Genomic DNA, 18,394 nt, shown 5'->3' on the forward strand with positions numbered 1-18,394 from the left:
CGCACAAGAGCTCGGTTCGGTTGCTGCACTCCTTTCCCGGTGCATGTGCCACGAGATTCAGGCCTCCCCCAGGCCTCGCCGCGCTGCTGTTCTCGCGTGCTTGCGTGTGCGACTCGCGGGTTGCTGCGCCACCGCCACCGGCATTATGCAACCGGTGCGCCGAACGACCGAACGCAATGGGGAAGAGAAGCCTCCTCGCGCGTCGCTCGCAATATGAAAACCAGCGCGCTGCTTTCGGTTTCAGTCGAGCTCCAGCATCAGCCGCAACCGGACACGGTTGCAAAGCATACAACGATCCCGTTGATACTTTTTTATTGGGGGAGTTCCATTTCGATCGGATCGCGCTCAGTGGCCGTTAACGTAGAACGAAGAATTAAAGGTTTGTGTGTAATAACATCAACCAGTGTCGGCAAGAGGGAATGTGTGATGTGCAACAAGCATTTCTACCAACTAAAGCATTAATGTTGTTGGGTAGCTTCTATTTGTGTGTCGCAAAACGTGCCTGATCTTTGCAGCAAAATTAGAGCGCAAAGAAAAGAGGACAAACCCAGTCGCCTGTTTGCCCCGTCAGTGTACAGTGCGTGTGTGTCTGTGTGTGTGGGGGGGTATTTTTGGCACATATTTCGCTCGAGACCTGTTCGCGTTGAGTAACGCCTATCGATCGGACCGGAGAAAGGCACGAAGATCGCCCGTGCGGTCAGGTGAACCGGTGTGCGGAGGGGCCTGCGTTAAAGCACAAGCCACAGTGTTACGATCGAATGCAAACATGCAAATATAATAAGCGATCGTTCGCATCGCGATCATCATCAATATGATGAACGCGTGAGGCAATACGTGTGTGCGGCGGCGGCGACGATTTGGCGGCTCAGTGTGTAGTTCGATGCGTCTGAAGCCGAGCGCCCGAGCATAAGCATGGGAACGGTTTTGGTATTTGTTCAAAACACAAGATACGCTGCGCTTGCCGCATATCGGTCATGTTGGATTGACGGGCAGCATACGGCAAAGCGCGCAACATTCATGTTCGGTTACTACACACCGCGGTTTCGTCAAACTGCTACCGGCTGGTAGCATCTTCGAACGCTCTCGCCCGCGTGTGCATGCGCAGCCCGTGCACGGAAGAAAGCAACGCATCGACGCGCGTAATACCGCGCGTATCATCGATCGCACAAGAAGCGACGCGTTCAAACAATCTTATCGAAATCGCGGATGTCTTTCAGGGCTATCGGTTTTCTCAAGCGAAGGTGTTGGCTGTGTACACACTACACAACACCCGACGGTGGCGATGCTGTGAGCCTACACGTTTGGTCATGCACGAAATGGTTGTGACACAGCACAGGCTGACACTGATTGGTGCTTGATTGGTGGGCCAATGCCGACCCCCTTTCAGCAGCACCCACGTTCCCCACGTGCATTGTTCATCCATCGAAAATTAGTCCACTGTATGTTTACTTCCTTTCGCAGGATACACGCGCGGATACAGCGTTCCACGGAGAACGGGACATCCTTTAGCGGACAGGTAGGAAAAAACGGAAGTTATCTTTAAACGCTGCCGAAGGTCACACCGGCCACCGGTTTCGCCAGACACGCGTGCAATGTACGCGATCCGCGTGCTGATCCTGTCGCTCGTTTCCATCGGCGTCCACTCCAGCTATGCCCTGCCACCGTCCACGTTCGGCGAAGCCTTGGCCAGTGCTGGCCAATTATCGAACAAACTGAAGGTAAGCTAGAAGTGGCCTCACACACAAATTTATCCACAAATAGGGAGCGTACTGCGAGTGGGTGTCACTTGCTGGGAAGAGAAGAGGTTCGTCGCTTGCCGTTGCGTTGATGTCTTTTCTTTGCGGGTTTGAATAATGTAAACACCGTTGGAAGCAGTGTTTTTAAATGCCGATTTTTCGATACACATGGGTGTTGGCATCTTTCGTTTTACTTTTTTATGATTTTTTTTGGAGCATTCACTTTTCGTGATCATGTTCAGGTTGCTGCTGGGTAAATGGGACCATGGGTATTTTTAGAAAGCTCTTCTACTGTCACTCACACTCCAAGAGACGCACATTAATCGGTGGGAAAAAGGCCCAAGAGAGACAAATATTACTTTGCAAGCATATATCCATCGTCTTGGCGGCCAAGGGAGTGCTATTCAAATTGGTAGAAAGTGGCGTTTGGGTAAAAATAAATAAATAAAAGGCATCATTCTTAAACTGCAGCCATAAAAGTTAAATATTTGACCACTTAATGCACGAAGCAAACTTTCTGGCTAAAGATAAAAGTGAATGCAAGCGCGAACAGCTGACCGAACAACGATCAACGTACGGTGTCAGCGCAAAAGGTGCGAAGGCTTTCACCGGTCCACACGGGGCACATACATCTCCTAGCATATTTAAACAAACTTGTCAAGCTTTGAATTCCATTCTTCAATTAGCAGCTGTGTGTCGGTGGAAAAAAAGAAAAGAAACAACCGTACCTTTCAAATGTATCGCGTATCAATCAGTGCCGCCTTTTACAGCCCTGCAGCCTTCCAGTCTGTCTGCTTGCCTAAGCCGGCCCGCGTGTGACCCTGAAGGGCTCCTAATTAATCTTCACCTGCACTAAGACGTGACGTGCCCTTGTCCTTATGCCTTATTAATACGGCATAATCTTTCACCATGCTGGCGCTATTAGCGAGCGTTTTTTTTGTTTGTCCACAAGCGGGCAAAACGATCGCTCTAAGGCGAGCTAACAAGTGTAGTGGAAGCGATTGCAGTACAAAGAGATCAATCGGGGAACTTGTTGGTTTCTTCCACCCATTAAATCACAACCACGGATAATGACGCACCAACGTTTGTCTACCGTAAACAACGCGCAAACGAAACGATTGAGTCACTAAACATGGAACGTACATTAGCGGCACATCCTCCTCCACCTTCTGCAAATGAAGCAGAAGTAACCCCCCAAGCAATCGCATCTCGTCAAACCACCGTGCACTGTGAGCATTGAAAATTGACACAGAAAATGGCAAATGACATACCTTCTCGCCCTGCCCACCAGCGAGCGCCCCTCACAGTACGTGACCTCACGATGGTAAATGTACCAGTCGCGGTGTACTGCTCGCTTAACGTATCTTCCCCATCGGCCACCGAAGGCCACCACGGATGCGGAAAGCAAAGAAGGTCTCGGTGAACTCCGGCACACCCGCCCGGCACACACGCTCTCCTCCGTAAAACGCTCCCGCAAGCGAACGCACAGCAACCGATGCGCGGATGCTAGTGTAATGCGATGCACCGGAGGATGGAAAGCAATAGTGAAATTGTGTGCCCACGGTCACTGATCAAAGGGGAGGGGGGGGGGGGGTTAGGGCCAGCGGGTGGCAAAGAAAACATAGCGAAAGAGCGTGTGGATGGGGAGAGTGCGGTGGAAAGGAAAGAAATAACCTTTCTCAATGGCAAGGTTACGACCGGCACCGGGTGATATCTTTTTGGGCGGAGGGAGCGATAGAGGTGGCAAAAGCAAAACTCTTGCTTTGACTGTTAATTAATACCCGGGGATGCCGAAGCGACGACAACAACAGGTGCATCGAAGGCCGTACAACATTATGCGATCGTGCACTGGAGCGTTTGAAGGGGTAGGAACTGCTTGATACTAGAAGGGGCCCTGGCTGTAAGCCTGTTCTGCTGTATAGTTTTCCCTTTTTTGTGTTTTTTTTTTCAATTTGTGCATTTATCATATCAACCACGATCATCGTGTTTGACTTCTTAACCTTTCTTGTTATTGCTAGAACATACAAAGTTTTCCAGGGGTTATTTAGTTGCGGAGCACTTCCTTTACTCTTTCTTATGGGAAGTAAACGTCATATGTTGGAAATTCGACACTTGGAAATTCCTATTGGATTTGTCCAACTAGGGTTCTGTAGAGTCCAATTCCTATTACATTTGGTTCATTTCGCATAAGAAAGAGTCTCTTAAGTGTCACAGCTATGAGAACTCCTGGAAAACCCTGTAATCTGTTATATTCGCTATTTGGCTGAGATACTGATCAGAATAAGTTCTGAGCAGCCTTAACCTTTCTCTCTGGGGCTCTGGGCCACTTAATTCCACAACTGTTAGACCCACTGCGGCCATAATAGCCTTCTGGTTATTCATTTACGTAACAAGGTGCATGACAAATTGGTTTTTCGCCAGACATCGCATCATTTGCACACCCAACGCACTAGCGCTCAAATTGAGCCATTAAAACCCATCCAAAGGAAGTTGATTGGCATCAAACGGCAGCTTTTCAAAAGTCTCCCTCTTTCGCGTGAAATTAATATTCCCTACGCAAGCGGTACCGTGGGGGTGGGAGGGTAGGGGGAGAAATGGCCCAACATTGTCTAACCGCTCTCTTGCACCCTTCCCACCGGAACCCGAACAGGAAACGGCGGCATGGAAAACGTTCACCGGCATTGCACGCGACTCCGACTCGATCAACTCGCTCGTGCGCATCATACCGCGCACGACGATGGGTTTCGTGCGCGACGTAGTTAGCTCGTTCAAGCGCGAATCGCGCGCCATCATCCTCACCAAGAACGGTGCACTGGAGGGGCGGCTGCAGCAGGTAAAGGGCGGCGGGTCCGGTTCGTTCTACGCGTTCAAAGGCATCCGGTACGGGCAGGCGCCGGTGGGCGAGCGACGTTTCCGTGCCCCGCTGCCGGAGGAACCGTGGAAGGGCATCCGGAGCGCAACGCGCGAAGGATCGGTCTGCCCGCACCGCAACATGATACTGGACAACTTCAAGGGCAACGAGGACTGCCTGTTCCTGAACGTGTACTCGCCGGAGCTGCCGATCGGTGAGGACAGCCCGCAGCTGCCGGTGATGGTGTGGATCCACGGTGGTGCCTTTTCGTTCGGCTCGGGCAACGCGTTCCTGTACGGTCCGGACTATCTCGTCCCCAACGGGGTCGTGCTGGTTACGTTCAACTATCGGCTCGGACCGCTCGGCTTCCTAAGCGTTGGGCGGGATGCACCGGGCAATGCGGGCTTGAAGGATCAGGTGCTGGCCCTGCGCTGGGTGCAGGAAAACATTGCCGCGTTCGGGGGCAATCCGGACGATGTGACGATATTCGGCCAGTCGGCGGGGTCCGTCTCGGTGCAGCTGCTCACGCTGTCGCCGCTGTCGAAGGGCCTGTTCCACAAGGCGATCGCCCAGAGCGGTTCCGTGCTGAACCCGTGGGCGATCGCACGCGACACGAAGGAGCGAGCGTTCAAGCTCGCTCAGCTGCTGGGCATTCGGACGAACGATACGGAGGAGCTGCTGGAGCAGCTGCGCCGTGCCAGCCCGCAGAAGATTGTGGACGCCGCGCTCAAGACGCTTACCGCGGAGGATGTGCGCAAAAGCATCGGGCTGCCGTTTGTGCCGTCGCTCGAGAACTGGACCGGGGAGGACGCATCGGAGGAGGAGCCGCTGATCGTGGAGGAACCGCTGGAGTTGCTGAAGAGCGGTCGCTATCACCACGTGCCCGTGATCGTTGGGTTCAATTCGCACGAGGCGATGCTGTTTATGCGACGTAAGAGATCATGCGATCGTGTGGAGGGGGAAGAACTAGTAGACGGGTTAGTAACGGGTTTTCTATCTCTCTCTGTCTCTTTCTCTCACTCGTTCGGAATGTTCGGAATGCAAGGGTTGCGCAAGGATCCGAACCTGCTGCAAACGATCGACGGTGACTTCGAGCGGCTGATACCGCTGAATCTGCAGCTAGACCGGGAATCGGACGAGGGCAAAGAGTTCGCGGCACGGATGAAGCGTTTCTACATGGGCGACCGGCACGTCTCGAACGAAACGGTACAGGAGATGATGAACGTAAGTGTGTGCCCGGAGTGTGTGTGTAAGGATGGACGGCGCAGACACTAACACACTAACACACCGTCTCTTTTCCTATACAGCTCATGTCGGATGTGATGTTCCTGCACGGCATCACCGACTACGCCCGGCTGCACGCGTCCCACAACGGGCTGAACTCGACCTGGGTCTACCGGTTCGCGTACGACGGTGCGCTCGGCATCTACAAGCGGATACTGGGCATCGACTGGCCCGGCGCTTGCCACGGCGACGAGCTCGGCTACCTGTTCCACTTCGGCGTGCTGAACCTGCGGCTCGACAACACCTCGCCCGAGCTGCAGGTGATGCACAAAATGACCCGCATGTGGTCCAACTTTGCCAAGTACGGGTAAGTAGATGTGGAGAGGAGCAGGTTGGTTGCATTACAGGGTGCAGCGTATTTTGGACCGTTTTCGTACGGTCACTTCGTTCCCTTATCGCGCTCCGCACGTCGGGGCGGGATGTGAAAGGCAGCAGCTTTTCGCGCAGCGTAGCCTTTCCCAACGTAGCCCAAGGTGCGTGGTGGTGTGGTGGTGGTTGGTGCGCATCTTCTTGCCATTTGTTTGGCAGGCATTTTGGCTGTGGTCGTCGAACTACTCTTTTATTGCAACGACGTTTTTTGGGTTTTGTTTTGTGCTGGGGCTGGAAGTCACGTTTACGCAATCGTTTCGGACGGTTCGATGCGATGATTTCACCGTTAGCGAACGCCGTTAGGACATTTTCGCATACTAATCAGCGACCGGAGATGGGGGATGGACCGGTGGCAGTTGGACACCACAGTCGGCTTGAAAAGCGGACGGTCAAGGTTGACACCCAAGTGGCCAGAGCAATACAAACCAAGCCGAAAACTAAGCGATAACATTATGCTCAAGGTTATGATACTGTTGCGGTTTATGATGATATGATCACGATCGCGCGCTAGCAGCTTTGTGATGTTGTAAAGTTGATTATAATACGAAAATGAGAGGGAGAAAGAGAGGCACCATTACAAAAAAGCCGCCAATTTTGTGGCATTTTCCAGGCTTTGATAAAGGTTGATTGTTTCGCGTATGACTTTTAAAATTAAATTAGCCTTTTTATCATTTTGCGAAAACATTTTGCGTCCCCTCTCTTTTACCGTGCAATAAATCGCTAACGATGCGTGTGCATGTGAAACGAACACGCGGATGGGATAAAACCGTCCGTCACGTTGTTCAGCCAGGTTTAATGAACCGTGCGTAATCTCAATCGTTTGGCCACTCTGGCGTGCTTGGCTATTACTTGCTGCGTCAACGCATCGTTGCAGTACCCCCTAGAGCCCTAGGTTAATGGGCGCAAATAGCACCGACCCTTTCGCGCAATCATTGGCATCACCGGCCATCGCTCCATCACTCCGGGACATCCCGAAAGGGTGACCCCATTTTGCCGAAAACTGACCCACACTGCCCCACAGCAGCTGATCATAACAGCCACCGTGGTTACCCGGCCCCTCGGGAGGGAGTGTACGTACGCACCTTTCTGCTTTGTTTTGCCCCCCCGCGAACGGGCCTACCCGTCGTTGTCTTTTGGCCGTTGTAGCACTTTGCAGTGCGGTTGCACTCAACGCGGCCAGGTCAACGGGGTCAGATGGGAATGGGTTTTCGGTGTGGCCACATTTTAGACAATTTATACGAACGTTTTTAATTTACGCTTGCGCCTGGGTGGCAGCTGCGATGAGACTTTTGAGAAGGGTTTTGTGCCCTTTTTTATTACCAGCAGAGATAGAGTAGTACACTGCACGATGCAGCACGGGTTTTTGGTCAACAGGATGTACAGGGCTGTTCATTTACAGGGGTGCAGGCTTTCGCAAAAGTAAATGTTAAATTAAAGCTTAAAGTGATGCAGCTTAAGAAGAGTTGCTCCAGCCGTTCTCTTTTTTCTGTAAATGTGTATGCTGATCGTTACACAATCCGTGGAAGTGGAATAGTAAATTAATAAGCACAGGACGGTTTACAGCAGCTGCTGCTTTGGGTAACAATGACATGTTAATTAGGCTGAGTGAGTAAATGTGACCCACACTCTTAAAAAATTTTCCCGAATCTCAGTTAATTTTTGCCGAGATCTGCACAACTGAGATGTCGGCAAAGATCTCGGTTAAATTTCTGTTGCCGACATCTCGGTTAATGTCATTTTGTTTTGACGTTTACGTTTAACCGAGATTTTCGGTTAGAGCAAATCGAGATTTCGGCTAAATATAAAAACATGTTATTTTTATTTTAGTGATTTTATTTGCGTATCAAATGGGTTTTTTTATGTGATGGAAAGCGTTGGGACAGGCGCCGATTCAACCGCCGGATGGGGCACAGCGTTTGGATGTGGTACCGGTACAGGAAAATGAGCCGGACAAGGAGCGGGCACTGGTGCAGGCACGGTTCTGTAAAGCGGGCAGAGTGAAACAAGTCTGAGGGAACCCTTTTTAGTTTTCTTGTGATCGAGTGTTGATACTTACCTCGTGTAGGTGACCGGAAATGAATCCTGGAAGTCTGAACGGTCTGGCAAAGGTTGAACCAACCGGATTAGCTTCAACATCTGATCCTTAAATAGGGACTGCTCCGAGCGACGCTCTGAAGAGCACCGGTTGCGTGCGCTGATGGAGTTTCCTAGCACCAACCCCGCTCCATACCAGTGCTCGATCGCACGCTACTGATTCTCGTTTTTTTTCACGCTGAGAGACTCATTTTCACTTTTTTTACATTTTTTATTTTACATCACAACATCACTCCGAAAGGTTTTCGTTTCATTAGCACGAGATTAACAGAATGGCGAATGACAGATAGAATACCGAGCCTCGGCTAATCAAAGTAGTAAAGCTGAAATCTCGGTTATTTTGACGGATTATCTCGGTGACAGCAGTGTTAACGTATGTGCTCGGCATGTTGTGTTGCCGAGTTTCGGTTTAAATTTTTATTTAACTGATATTTCAGTTTTAAATGGTACTGATTTTCGGCTACTGGATTTTTTCAACTGACATATCAGCAAGAATCCAAAGAGCCGACGGATTTCGGCAGTTTTTTTAACCGAGGTCGTGAAATATTTTTAAGTGTGCAATTTGAGCAGAAACGATAAAAAACCTATCAAGTTGGTAATAATAATCTGCATAAATTCCTATTGTAATGGAAATGTTTGGATGTGCAATAGTTCCAATTAAATTGCTTTATTTGAATTTATAATTATGAAATTATCCCTAGAAAACCTAATAAAAATGTTATATGAACCCTTGGAGGACTCTAATCAAGGGAGGATGTTCTACTTTTTTGACGTAACAATCTATAAGATCGGTGATCTATGCTGTCGGCGTAATACAAGCCTTCCTATTAGTGATGGGCAAAACGGCTCCAGACAATTTCGGAGTCCGCTCTGGAGCCGGCTTTGCACCAACGAATCCGTACCGACGGCTCCGGAACCGGCACGCAGTAACCAAAACAAATCCTTTTCAATTATGTTTCAACCGGAAAAATCCGTAAATAACCGAGTAAATCATGTTTAAAGGAATTTATCAAAAAATCGACAAGTTATGAACATTGTAACCAAACTATGCAAACGGATGATTTCATTGGGACAATGTTGTATAAGTGCGACGGGACCTAGGAATGCTACACAACGTCTTCTTCTATTCGGCGTAACGTCCTACGCAGATTTGCCGACCTATACAAGCTTGCGAATAATCCGTCCATTATTGAGTCGTTCGAGTTGCCGTTGGAGCGGGCAAAAGTCGGAGTCAGATCCGGAACCGTTGGTGCGCTCCGGAACGTCCATCACTACTTCCTATACTGTTTTAGTACTACGCAACCGGATTGTCATCCCTTTCTATGATGGGGACGGTCACGATACGAATGAATTACTTCCGGTTTTATACGCGCCGATGTGTCTGACAAAAAGATCAAAGATTTTCCCTTAAAATCTATTATTTTCCATGGAATTTTGGAGTTATACAGTCAAGATGTACTAACAACGGACAAGTGTTGTGTTTAAAACTTGTTCAATTATAGGTCTGAAAGGTTGTTCCAATCGAAATTTACACATTACAATATATTAAATAATCAATAAATGATCCAAAAGACGCATTAGCTGCGGTAATTGGTTTTCTGGTAACATTTTAATCAATTAAACAATATGGAAAATCACATCTGGTCACAGTATCAAGTCAATCAGTTTACAGATATTAAAAAATTATGAGTATCAACCCATAAAAACCATGTTTTGGGACAGACACATTTAAACATTTAAATGGATTTGTACCGGTTACGGGTTGTACGGGAAATAACTTACTCTTTAAGGATGTAAGTTTGATCAGTTTCAGTATGCTGATCTGAAGTTATTACCAGTTGTTCTTGAATTTCCAATCTTCAAGAAAATGCCAATACAAAGAAATTTGAATTTTCAGAACAAAAATGACCCATTTTAAGGCGCAACAGTTTATTGCAATGGATGCCGACGGGTGCATTGAAGCAATTAGTAACTTACCATCGAGCGAGGGGCAATTGTCATTAAAACTAAACTTAACGCAAAAAACATACATACACACACCACACGCGTATGCTACTAATTGACCACTTACAGCTACAGCTATTATGTTATTTTCGCACATGCTTAAGTTAAGCGCGGCACACATTGCGCACAGCGAAATCTTAATTTTATCCCACATGATTGCTAGGTACTCTCGCCTATGTTTGCGTTAAACTAACATGACGCTTGCGAGACTTAACAGAATAGAGAGGGGGAGAGAGAGAGAGAGAGAGAGAGAGAGAGAGAGAGAGAGAGAGAGAGAGAGAGAGAGAGAGAGGGGGGGGGGGTATGTGTGTGCCGTTGGAATCTGCTAGGGCATCAAGGGAATGATGATGTATCCGCGTGTATGTGGAATGAAGAAGTTGTGCGTGAATAAGTTATGCAAAATTAAAAAAAACCCGCAAAGCAAGACAATAACCAAAAGAGAAAAAACACACACATGTTTCTACAAACAATTGGGAGTTAATGGTGAGGTTTGCAGTAGATAACACCTTCTACCGATGGATTGTGCTCGTGGCGGGATATTGAACAACTCCCAATTTGTCCGACCACCATCTAGCCCACATCTCGTGCTGGAACCGTTTTATTTCGATGGTTTGCAATGTACCACATGCACCACACACCCTGCCTGTCCTGGCAAACCGTGGCAAACCGTGAGGGTGGGCCCCAAACTAGGTACAGGTACGGTACGGTGGTCTAACAGTCTGAGTATGAGTGCGTTCAAAGTGCAGCAAATATGGGGGAGCAGTTTGTTTGGTTTTGTTTCGCATTTCCTTATGTAATGTTTTTACAGCCCCACCGACCACCGATCAACCCCGCGCGGACTCTGTGTGTGTGTGTGTGTGTGTGTGGTTCGCGAAAAATACGCTCTTGGCGTGGCGTGGTGTTTGGAAAAACTCGATTCCCTGCGAACCGGCTTTCCTTCGCACCTTTGCGGCACAACAGCCGCCCTCGAACTGTACCGCCTATGGGGTGCGGTACAAGACCGACCTGCTGCTGCTGCACTGTAGCAGTTGGTAAGACCATGTAGGTATACTGTCCGCAAGCAGCGCTAGTCCAGGGTTACGTCCAATTTTAACCTCTGCCAAGGGACGAAGCCATCGATAGCTTTTCGCGAAGCCCCAATAGGGACCATAGCGTGTGCGATGACGCCGGTTCCGAAACTCGAGCCCCACTGCCCAAGAGCTTGCTGACCCTTGCGGCACATTGGCGATCGTCAGCGTGCTTGAGCTGTTGCCGTCTGTCCGTGTGTATGCTTGTGCAGCAACAGAAAAAGTTGTAGTAGTAACAGCTTAAATGCACAACCTTATTTTCGGAGGGTGTTATTTCCACATGATACGCGGTGGGAAATTTGCACATCGTTGCTTTGCGCACTGAGCGCACGCTGGGCCGGGGCTGTGGTAGAAAGTTTGGCCCAGCCCAAGCAGCAGGCAAGCGGGTAATAGAGTAACGCCGGCTAATTTACCATTCGCTGCACCTGTACACCGGCAGGGAGAGGGGGCCGGTTAATAATAATGTCAAAAAACCATCCAGCAATGAGGCAACGTGCCAACGGCAACACACAAAATCAATCAACTAACAGCGCTTGCTACTGTCCCGTGCAGACTGGCTTTAGATGGTCCCACCGAATCGAACCAACTGCAACCCAACAAGGGCTTGATTGATGACCATCACGAATGGCCAAAAGGTGGTGCGAAGTAGAGAGCCAGCGCTCAGGCCCTCTGCACAAGTGTGGTGTGTCAGGTCGTGCACTGCGAGCCTTAATTATAAATCCGGCGTGACTATTCTTGTGCGCACACATCATCACCACGCTGCAGCGATTTATCAATCCATGTAGGCGATGCGGCGTGCCACGTGCTCTCGACAGATGGCGCACCAATACCGTCCATTTTAACGCGCGCGACATTGTATCAGCAAGAAAGCTAATTAAACTTTTCTCAATTCGTTACTGGTGTTGCACTAAGAAAGAGGAATAAGAACGATTCGATACCGTTGCTAATGTTTCTTTTCTAGCTGCTATTAATTTCATTGTTTGCCTGCCTCCTCCTATATTGACCTTTTTACTTTGACGATTTGAAATTTACAGCAATCCGACCCCGTTCGGAGAGGATGAACTGCTGCTGGGCATCACCTGGCCGTCGGTCATACCGAACACGATGAGCGAGCTTCCCTATCTGGAAATTACCGGCGCGCTCGAGCGCAAAAATAACCCCGAAGCGATGCGGCTACAGTTTTGGGACGAAGCGTTTACTAAGTACAATGGCAATTTGCTGTAATCTGGAACTTAATAGTACAACGAGAGGGAGTGGTCGCATGCAGCCGGTGCCGGTGTAGTGTGTTTGTATGTGTGTGTGGATGTGAAATATTACAATTATTAGGTGCTCCGTACACAAAGTGCATTCGAAGGTGGAATATAGCTTTAGGCAAATTTGGCTAGCCATAGATGCCGGAAGGGCGAAAGATATTAGGATTGTTTAACTCCCCAAAAATGTCGACACTGTTTCTCGGCGCGAATACATACCCATACACATATACGTTGGGGGGGTTTTATTAATTGCATTAGCATTCCCTTTTTGCTTTAAGCTGTAGAGGTTAGGCATAAGCGTTGCTTTTACCGTGCTGGATTTAGCAGATGTTATGTTTCCACCCACTATAGGCAGTAAGTTAGGATATAGAACTACAACAAAATAGCGAATGTTTGGACACTTCTTTACCGAGGACTGAATGTTGAAAAAATGGATTTACAAATAAAACCACGAAAAAATATGAAAATACAAATACTGTTAATTTTTTTTTTCCTCAATTTTGTATCTATTTTGCAAAGCTTTTTTTACTATAGCTGACTATGGGAAGGGTTTCAGCACAGCTTCAAAGAAACAATCGTTTAGGAAGAAATTTTGCCTTCTCCTTGTCTTTTGACTTCACCAACTTCAACTTCCCTTACCACTCTTTGGTAAGGCGGAATCGCTATTATCGATCTGATGGATCGTCATTAGTCAGTAAGCTAACGGTGTTTTGTTAGTTAAAATAATGTGGAAAGAAAAAAATGGCGTTTGTGACAAAAATCAGGACCGTAATATGGTGGCACACACCAGCAAAACCCACAAAATCTATTCTGCAACGTAACGGAAAAAGGCAATAACGGCCTAAGACATCGGTTTAAAGTTCAAACATGCCTACTATATGTGTAGCATTTTCACAGGACCAACCCCATTCAGTTCATGTTAGTGATGGGCAGGTCGACCCGAACCTACCGGGTCGGAGCCATCCGTTTTGCGAAGAATTGAACCTACTTTGGCCCGACCTGACCAGAACTTGTTGCATCCACGGGTTGGGTTGAAACTACCTTAGCCCGACCCACTCGACTCGTTGCAACAACTGCTTGGGTTCGCTTATGCTTTCTCACCTGATACACCTACTGATGATTCGTGTCGACCCGAACTCGTTGCACCCACGGGTCGGATTTTATTCCGACTCCGACCTAGTGCACTCACGGGTCGGAATCGATTTCGACAGGCTCGCACCTGACTCCGGGTCGGGTCGTGAAATGAATCGTATGACCCATCACTAGTTCCTGCGCGTTTGACAATCAGATGGTGCCGTTCAAAATGTCAACAAACCCATGTCGGTGTATTAGTAAGTTACCACCTTTCCGTACACGATTTGCTTCAAAATAAGCTAAATTGCACAAAGAAAGGAGCACAGGCTTTCAGGAATCGGATGCAACCTGAAGTTTTGCAGAGTACGCCCACCGTTTGGCAATATTAAATCGGTTGTAGACCATGGCGGATGAACGTAACTTCCGGTCAACGTACTACGAAAAGGTCGGCTGTCGGGGTGTGGAGGAGAGAAAATCGCTCGAAATCCTGCTGAAGGAGAAACCCCTCAATCTGACCAAGCTTACACAGTTCTGCATACGCTTTACCGTACCCAAAATACATCGTACCGTGCTATGGAACTCGCTGCTAGGTAAGGGAAATGCTGGCTGGCATTAGCTAGAATCACGGGATGTACTGCACGGAACTCTGTTTCTCCCTTCAGGTGTTACGCCGGTTTACGACAAGTCGCGAGAGTATGTGATGGAACAACGAGTAGCCGTGTATAACGATCTACTAAAGGCGCTGAAAATTATGCGAATAGTGGACGAGAACACACCGACATCGAGGGTGCTGTACGCGATGTGGCTGCTGGAGAAGAAACAACTGTACCTTGGCCGAGACATCACTGTAAGTGTGCAGGAAAGACAGAAAAGGACATTTGGCTGATGCTTTAGCTCTGTACTTCCAGCAAGAAAGCCATTTCTGCAACATCACAAAAGTGCTGCTAGAAATATTCGACAACGACATCGAAACGTACTGGATGGCGAAAAGTCTGTACGACTACTCCGAGGAGGTGTCGTTGGAGATGGGGAAGCTGTCCGACCTGACGTACACGATACTGGAAAAGGAAGACAGCGGGCTGTACATCCATCTGAAGTCCTGTGATATGCTAACCGCACTGCCGCTGGCCGACTGGTACCGGTCGTTCTTTGCCGGGGTACTGTCGGAACCGGCCCTGATCCGCATCTGGGATAAGATCTGTGGCGGTGCGATTAAGATCGTGGTGTTCGTGATGATCGAAATACTGCGCATGCTGCGCAGACGAGTTCTGCGGTGTGTTGATCAGAAGAGCCTGTTCGAGTGCATCGACAGTGTAAGTTAGACTGGAACCCAAACGAGGGTAAACAAATCTTGATCTAATATTTCTTTCTTTCTTCCTCTTTTTAGATAAAGAACGAGCAAGAAACGGCCGATATGATCGTGAACGGGGCAATCGAGCTGTGGCAACAGAACAAGGGCCACGAGTACATCCCACAGTCAAAAGTGAAAGCACTCAGCTAAAATGCAAACGAGAAAGCTGGTTAAGACCATCTCTCGAAGAGAGCTGTACATTCGGCAAGCGCGTTATGTTTATGTTTTTATTTTTATTTTTTAAGATACACTTTTCAGTGTTGTGTTCAAAGTAAGCCCTGTACGTTTGTTCTTTTTTTTAGTATAAGCAGATAAGAGATACAAACTAATCGCACATGTTAACTCATACCTTTTGACTATTCATTTGCTCTCGATGCGTCTGGTCCATTTCGAGCTGCTTAACGCGCGTGTAAAAGGCGGACCCGAGCAGCACCACCACGTTCGACGTCCACCAGAGGAATGATTTCGTTTCCTGATACCACGATGTGGCTATCACCGTTTGGGCGCACGCTTTAGCCGTGCCGGAAATGTTATGCGTCAGCGGGGACGTTACCTTGATCTGGAGCGTCGTCACAAAGCCGATGGCAAACCCGCAAACGCCTCCGATCGTCATCACGCCCCAGAACCAACCCTCGAACAAATGTTCATAGTTTGCCACCTTCTGCACCTCCCCGTTGATCAGCATGAGCGGAATGAACAGCACGGCCGAGTAGACGTTGTTGTAGTAGCTTAGCAACCAAACCTCCTGGTTGACGTGCTGCAGCGTGCGCTTGGTGTGGATCGAGTACAGCGACAGGCTGAGCGAACCAAGCACACCGAACACGGTGCCAATCAGTGAGAACGATTCGGTCAAGCTTTCCTGATCGACACCGATCCAAAAGCCGGCCACAATCATCACACAGCACAGGCACGCTTTCGGGCTGGTCTTCTGGCCTAGCAGCGCGTACGTCAGCAGCACATTGAACACGGTCGTCAGCGAACGGCCGACGTAGTAGAAAGCCACGCTGACGTACTTCAGGCAGAGATTGTTCGTCGCTATCATGGCGGTGAACAGTATCGAGAGCGGAAGCACCTTGCGGAAGGTTTCCCTATCGAACGGATTGCCCTCCGGAAAGGAGACGGCCCGTGGATACCGCTTGCTCAGCATGCTCATGGTGAAACATATCGTCGACGAGGTAAGCACCTGGAACCACGTCACAAACAGCGGTGCATCGAGCTTCAGCCCGCTCAGCAGGGCCTTGTTCACAAATACGGTAAGTATAGAGATGACCCTACAGAAAGGTAAGCGGTTAGTTACCTGTGTTTTGTGCAAGATGGGCCATGACTCACCAATAGGCCGCCACAACGACCGCTATCCGGATGTATTTGGTGCATAAATTCTCCTTTTCCAATGGCTGATACATGGCTACGCCGGGAAGGTGTTTGATTTACTAGGCCCACTTGAAGGCAACTATCATCTCGGCCTTGCGAGCTCTCTCAGTCTTATCGATAGAATTCCGCTTTGTTTTATTGGTTTACCTTGCACGGGGGTTCCCTTATTTCGTTTCTGCACCAGATTCGTTTTGTTTATAAAATTGCTTCTGCCTGACAGCTGTCAAAAGGCGCAGCCGGCCGTAGGAAACATAAACAACGGCAAGCACCGGATGCCGGAAGCGTGGTTGTTGCAGTGAATTCGAATGAAAAATAGAAAATGTCCATTCAGCTAGGAAAGCTATGTTCACGTATTATCGAGCAGCACTTTGGGGAAGTGGTGCGAACGGTGGTAGACGATCTGTTCGCATCGATCGCGAAGCCCTTGTCGCAAATAATACGATCGACCGGATTGACCAAATCAGAGGTACTGTATATGCCACGAAAAGACTCTCTCCCCTTCTATTTACCATCGCCAGTAATTGCGTTTCGCTTCGTTTTAGGTATGCAAATCGTTAGCCATTCTGATAAAGTTCAATATGGTAGGATTCTCGCTAAACAAAGCCCGCACCGGGTACGAATATCGGCTGCATTACGATCGCATAGTGATGGTATTGCGCTATCCCCGCTACGTGCACCTGATACAGACAAAGTTCGGCCACGAATCGGCCGTCCTGATGGAGGAACTGCTCCGCTCGGGTACCCAGTGCGCCTCGTACATCATCGTCAAGTCAATGTCGAACGTGGACGGGAAGGATAACAACACGCTAGCCTTGCTGAGGGACAAATTCGCAGACCTGGCACAAGAAAACTACATAACCCGTGCACCGGAACCGAAACCGTCCGACGGCGGTGCCGACCTGATGGAGCTGTGCCACGACATTCCCAATCCCTTCCTAATGCCGGAGCTGGATTTGCGCGTACTGAAGGAACTGCACGAAGGCAAACCGGTCAAGGTGCCGGACGAGGACGTGCACTGGGTGGTGAACGTGGAGCAGTTTCACATCGACTTCCGCAACACGATCATGGTGACCGCGATCGAGCGGTTGATCGATAGCAATGCGGGCGAATGCATGAAGTACCTGCTGCAGCTGATGCGCGAACGCACCAACCCGTGGGAAGCGGTGTCGAACCCGATTGCGCTGGTGGATCTGCGGCAGCGCTGCGAACGAAAGTCGCAGAACGTGGAAATGCTGCGCTATCTCGACCAGTACATCTCGGTGATGGAGTCGAACGACTATCTGTCCAAGTTCGACACCAAGGGCGGCGGCCAGTTTACCGTGAACGTGAAGCGCATCTTCGAGCAGCTGACGTGGGCCTGCATCGAGAACATTATCGTGGAAAAGTATGGCTCGAAGGCGGCCCGCATCTTTCGGGTCGTGCGCATGAAGAAGTACGTGGAGCAGGAGGACATTCAGAAGGAAGCGATGGTGCCGGCGAAGGACGCAAAGCTGCTGACGTACAAGCTGCTGGAGGAGAATTTTTTGCAGATTCAAACGTTCCGCAAACCGGGCGGTGGAAATTCCGGTGCACCGAAGTCGTTCTTCTTGTTCTACGTCAATCAGCCGCAGATTGTGTCGATGCTGCTGGAGCTCAGCTACAAGGCGCTGTACAACTCGATCACGCGCCTCACGCACGATAAGACGGTCAACAAGCGGTTGATCGAAAAGAGCCAGCGGTTGGAGAGTATTGTTGAGACGATGAAGGAACGGGGCGAGTCGGAAGCGTACATTAACGAGATCCTGGAGACGCTCACACCGCCGGAGCAGGAAATATTGGCCAAGGTGAAGCTGCGCGTGAAAAGTCTGTACAGCGCGGAGATCGGAATCGACGAAACCATCTTCATGCTGAAACTGTACCAGGAATATCAGAAATAAATACCGAATCGTACCAAAAGAATA

At 49.1% G+C, this 18,394-nt stretch overlaps 4 protein-coding genes across 4 annotated transcripts; 3 read left to right on the forward strand and 1 right to left on the reverse strand.

Annotated features, from left to right (window-relative positions):
• The first annotated feature begins 225 nt into the window (after positions 1-225).
• LOC1273571 (esterase B1) lies at positions 226-13,141 on the forward strand. The gene is made up of 6 exons (XM_312564.6): positions 226-379; positions 1,462-1,718; positions 4,387-5,518; positions 5,633-5,811; positions 5,895-6,178; positions 12,440-13,141. Exons 2-6 carry the CDS (start codon positions 1,593-1,595, stop codon positions 12,627-12,629), a joined length of 1,911 nt encoding a protein of 636 aa, XP_312564.6. The 5' UTR covers positions 226-379; positions 1,462-1,592; the 3' UTR covers positions 12,630-13,141.
• Positions 13,142-13,942: 801 nt separating this feature from the next.
• LOC1273570 (TBC1 domain family member 7) lies at positions 13,943-15,358 on the forward strand. Its single transcript, XM_312563.6, has 4 exons — positions 13,943-14,322; positions 14,395-14,579; positions 14,641-15,045; positions 15,120-15,358. Exons 1-4 carry the CDS (start codon positions 14,136-14,138, stop codon positions 15,231-15,233), a joined length of 891 nt encoding a protein of 296 aa, XP_312563.4. The 5' UTR covers positions 13,943-14,135; the 3' UTR covers positions 15,234-15,358.
• On the reverse strand, positions 15,297-16,554 carry LOC1273569 (GDP-fucose transporter 1). The gene is made up of 2 exons (XM_312562.5): positions 16,413-16,554; positions 15,297-16,354 (listed from the first exon to the last, which is right to left on the reverse strand). The coding sequence occupies exons 1-2, from the start codon at positions 16,484-16,486 to the stop codon at positions 15,427-15,429; spliced, it is 1,002 nt and encodes a 333-aa protein (XP_312562.2). The 5' UTR covers positions 16,487-16,554; the 3' UTR covers positions 15,297-15,426.
• A 98-nt stretch (positions 16,555-16,652) lies between these two features.
• On the forward strand, positions 16,653-18,389 carry LOC1273568 (DNA-directed RNA polymerase III subunit RPC3). Its single transcript, XM_312561.5, has 2 exons — positions 16,653-16,920; positions 16,997-18,389. Exons 1-2 carry the CDS (start codon positions 16,774-16,776, stop codon positions 18,368-18,370), a joined length of 1,521 nt encoding a protein of 506 aa, XP_312561.3. The 5' UTR covers positions 16,653-16,773; the 3' UTR covers positions 18,371-18,389.
• Positions 18,390-18,394: the final 5 nt, after the last annotated feature.

This window comes from Anopheles gambiae, chromosome 2, assembly GCF_943734735.2.
Source record: "Anopheles gambiae chromosome 2, idAnoGambNW_F1_1, whole genome shotgun sequence".
NCBI classification, from domain to species: Eukaryota; Metazoa; Arthropoda; class Insecta; order Diptera; family Culicidae; genus Anopheles; species Anopheles gambiae.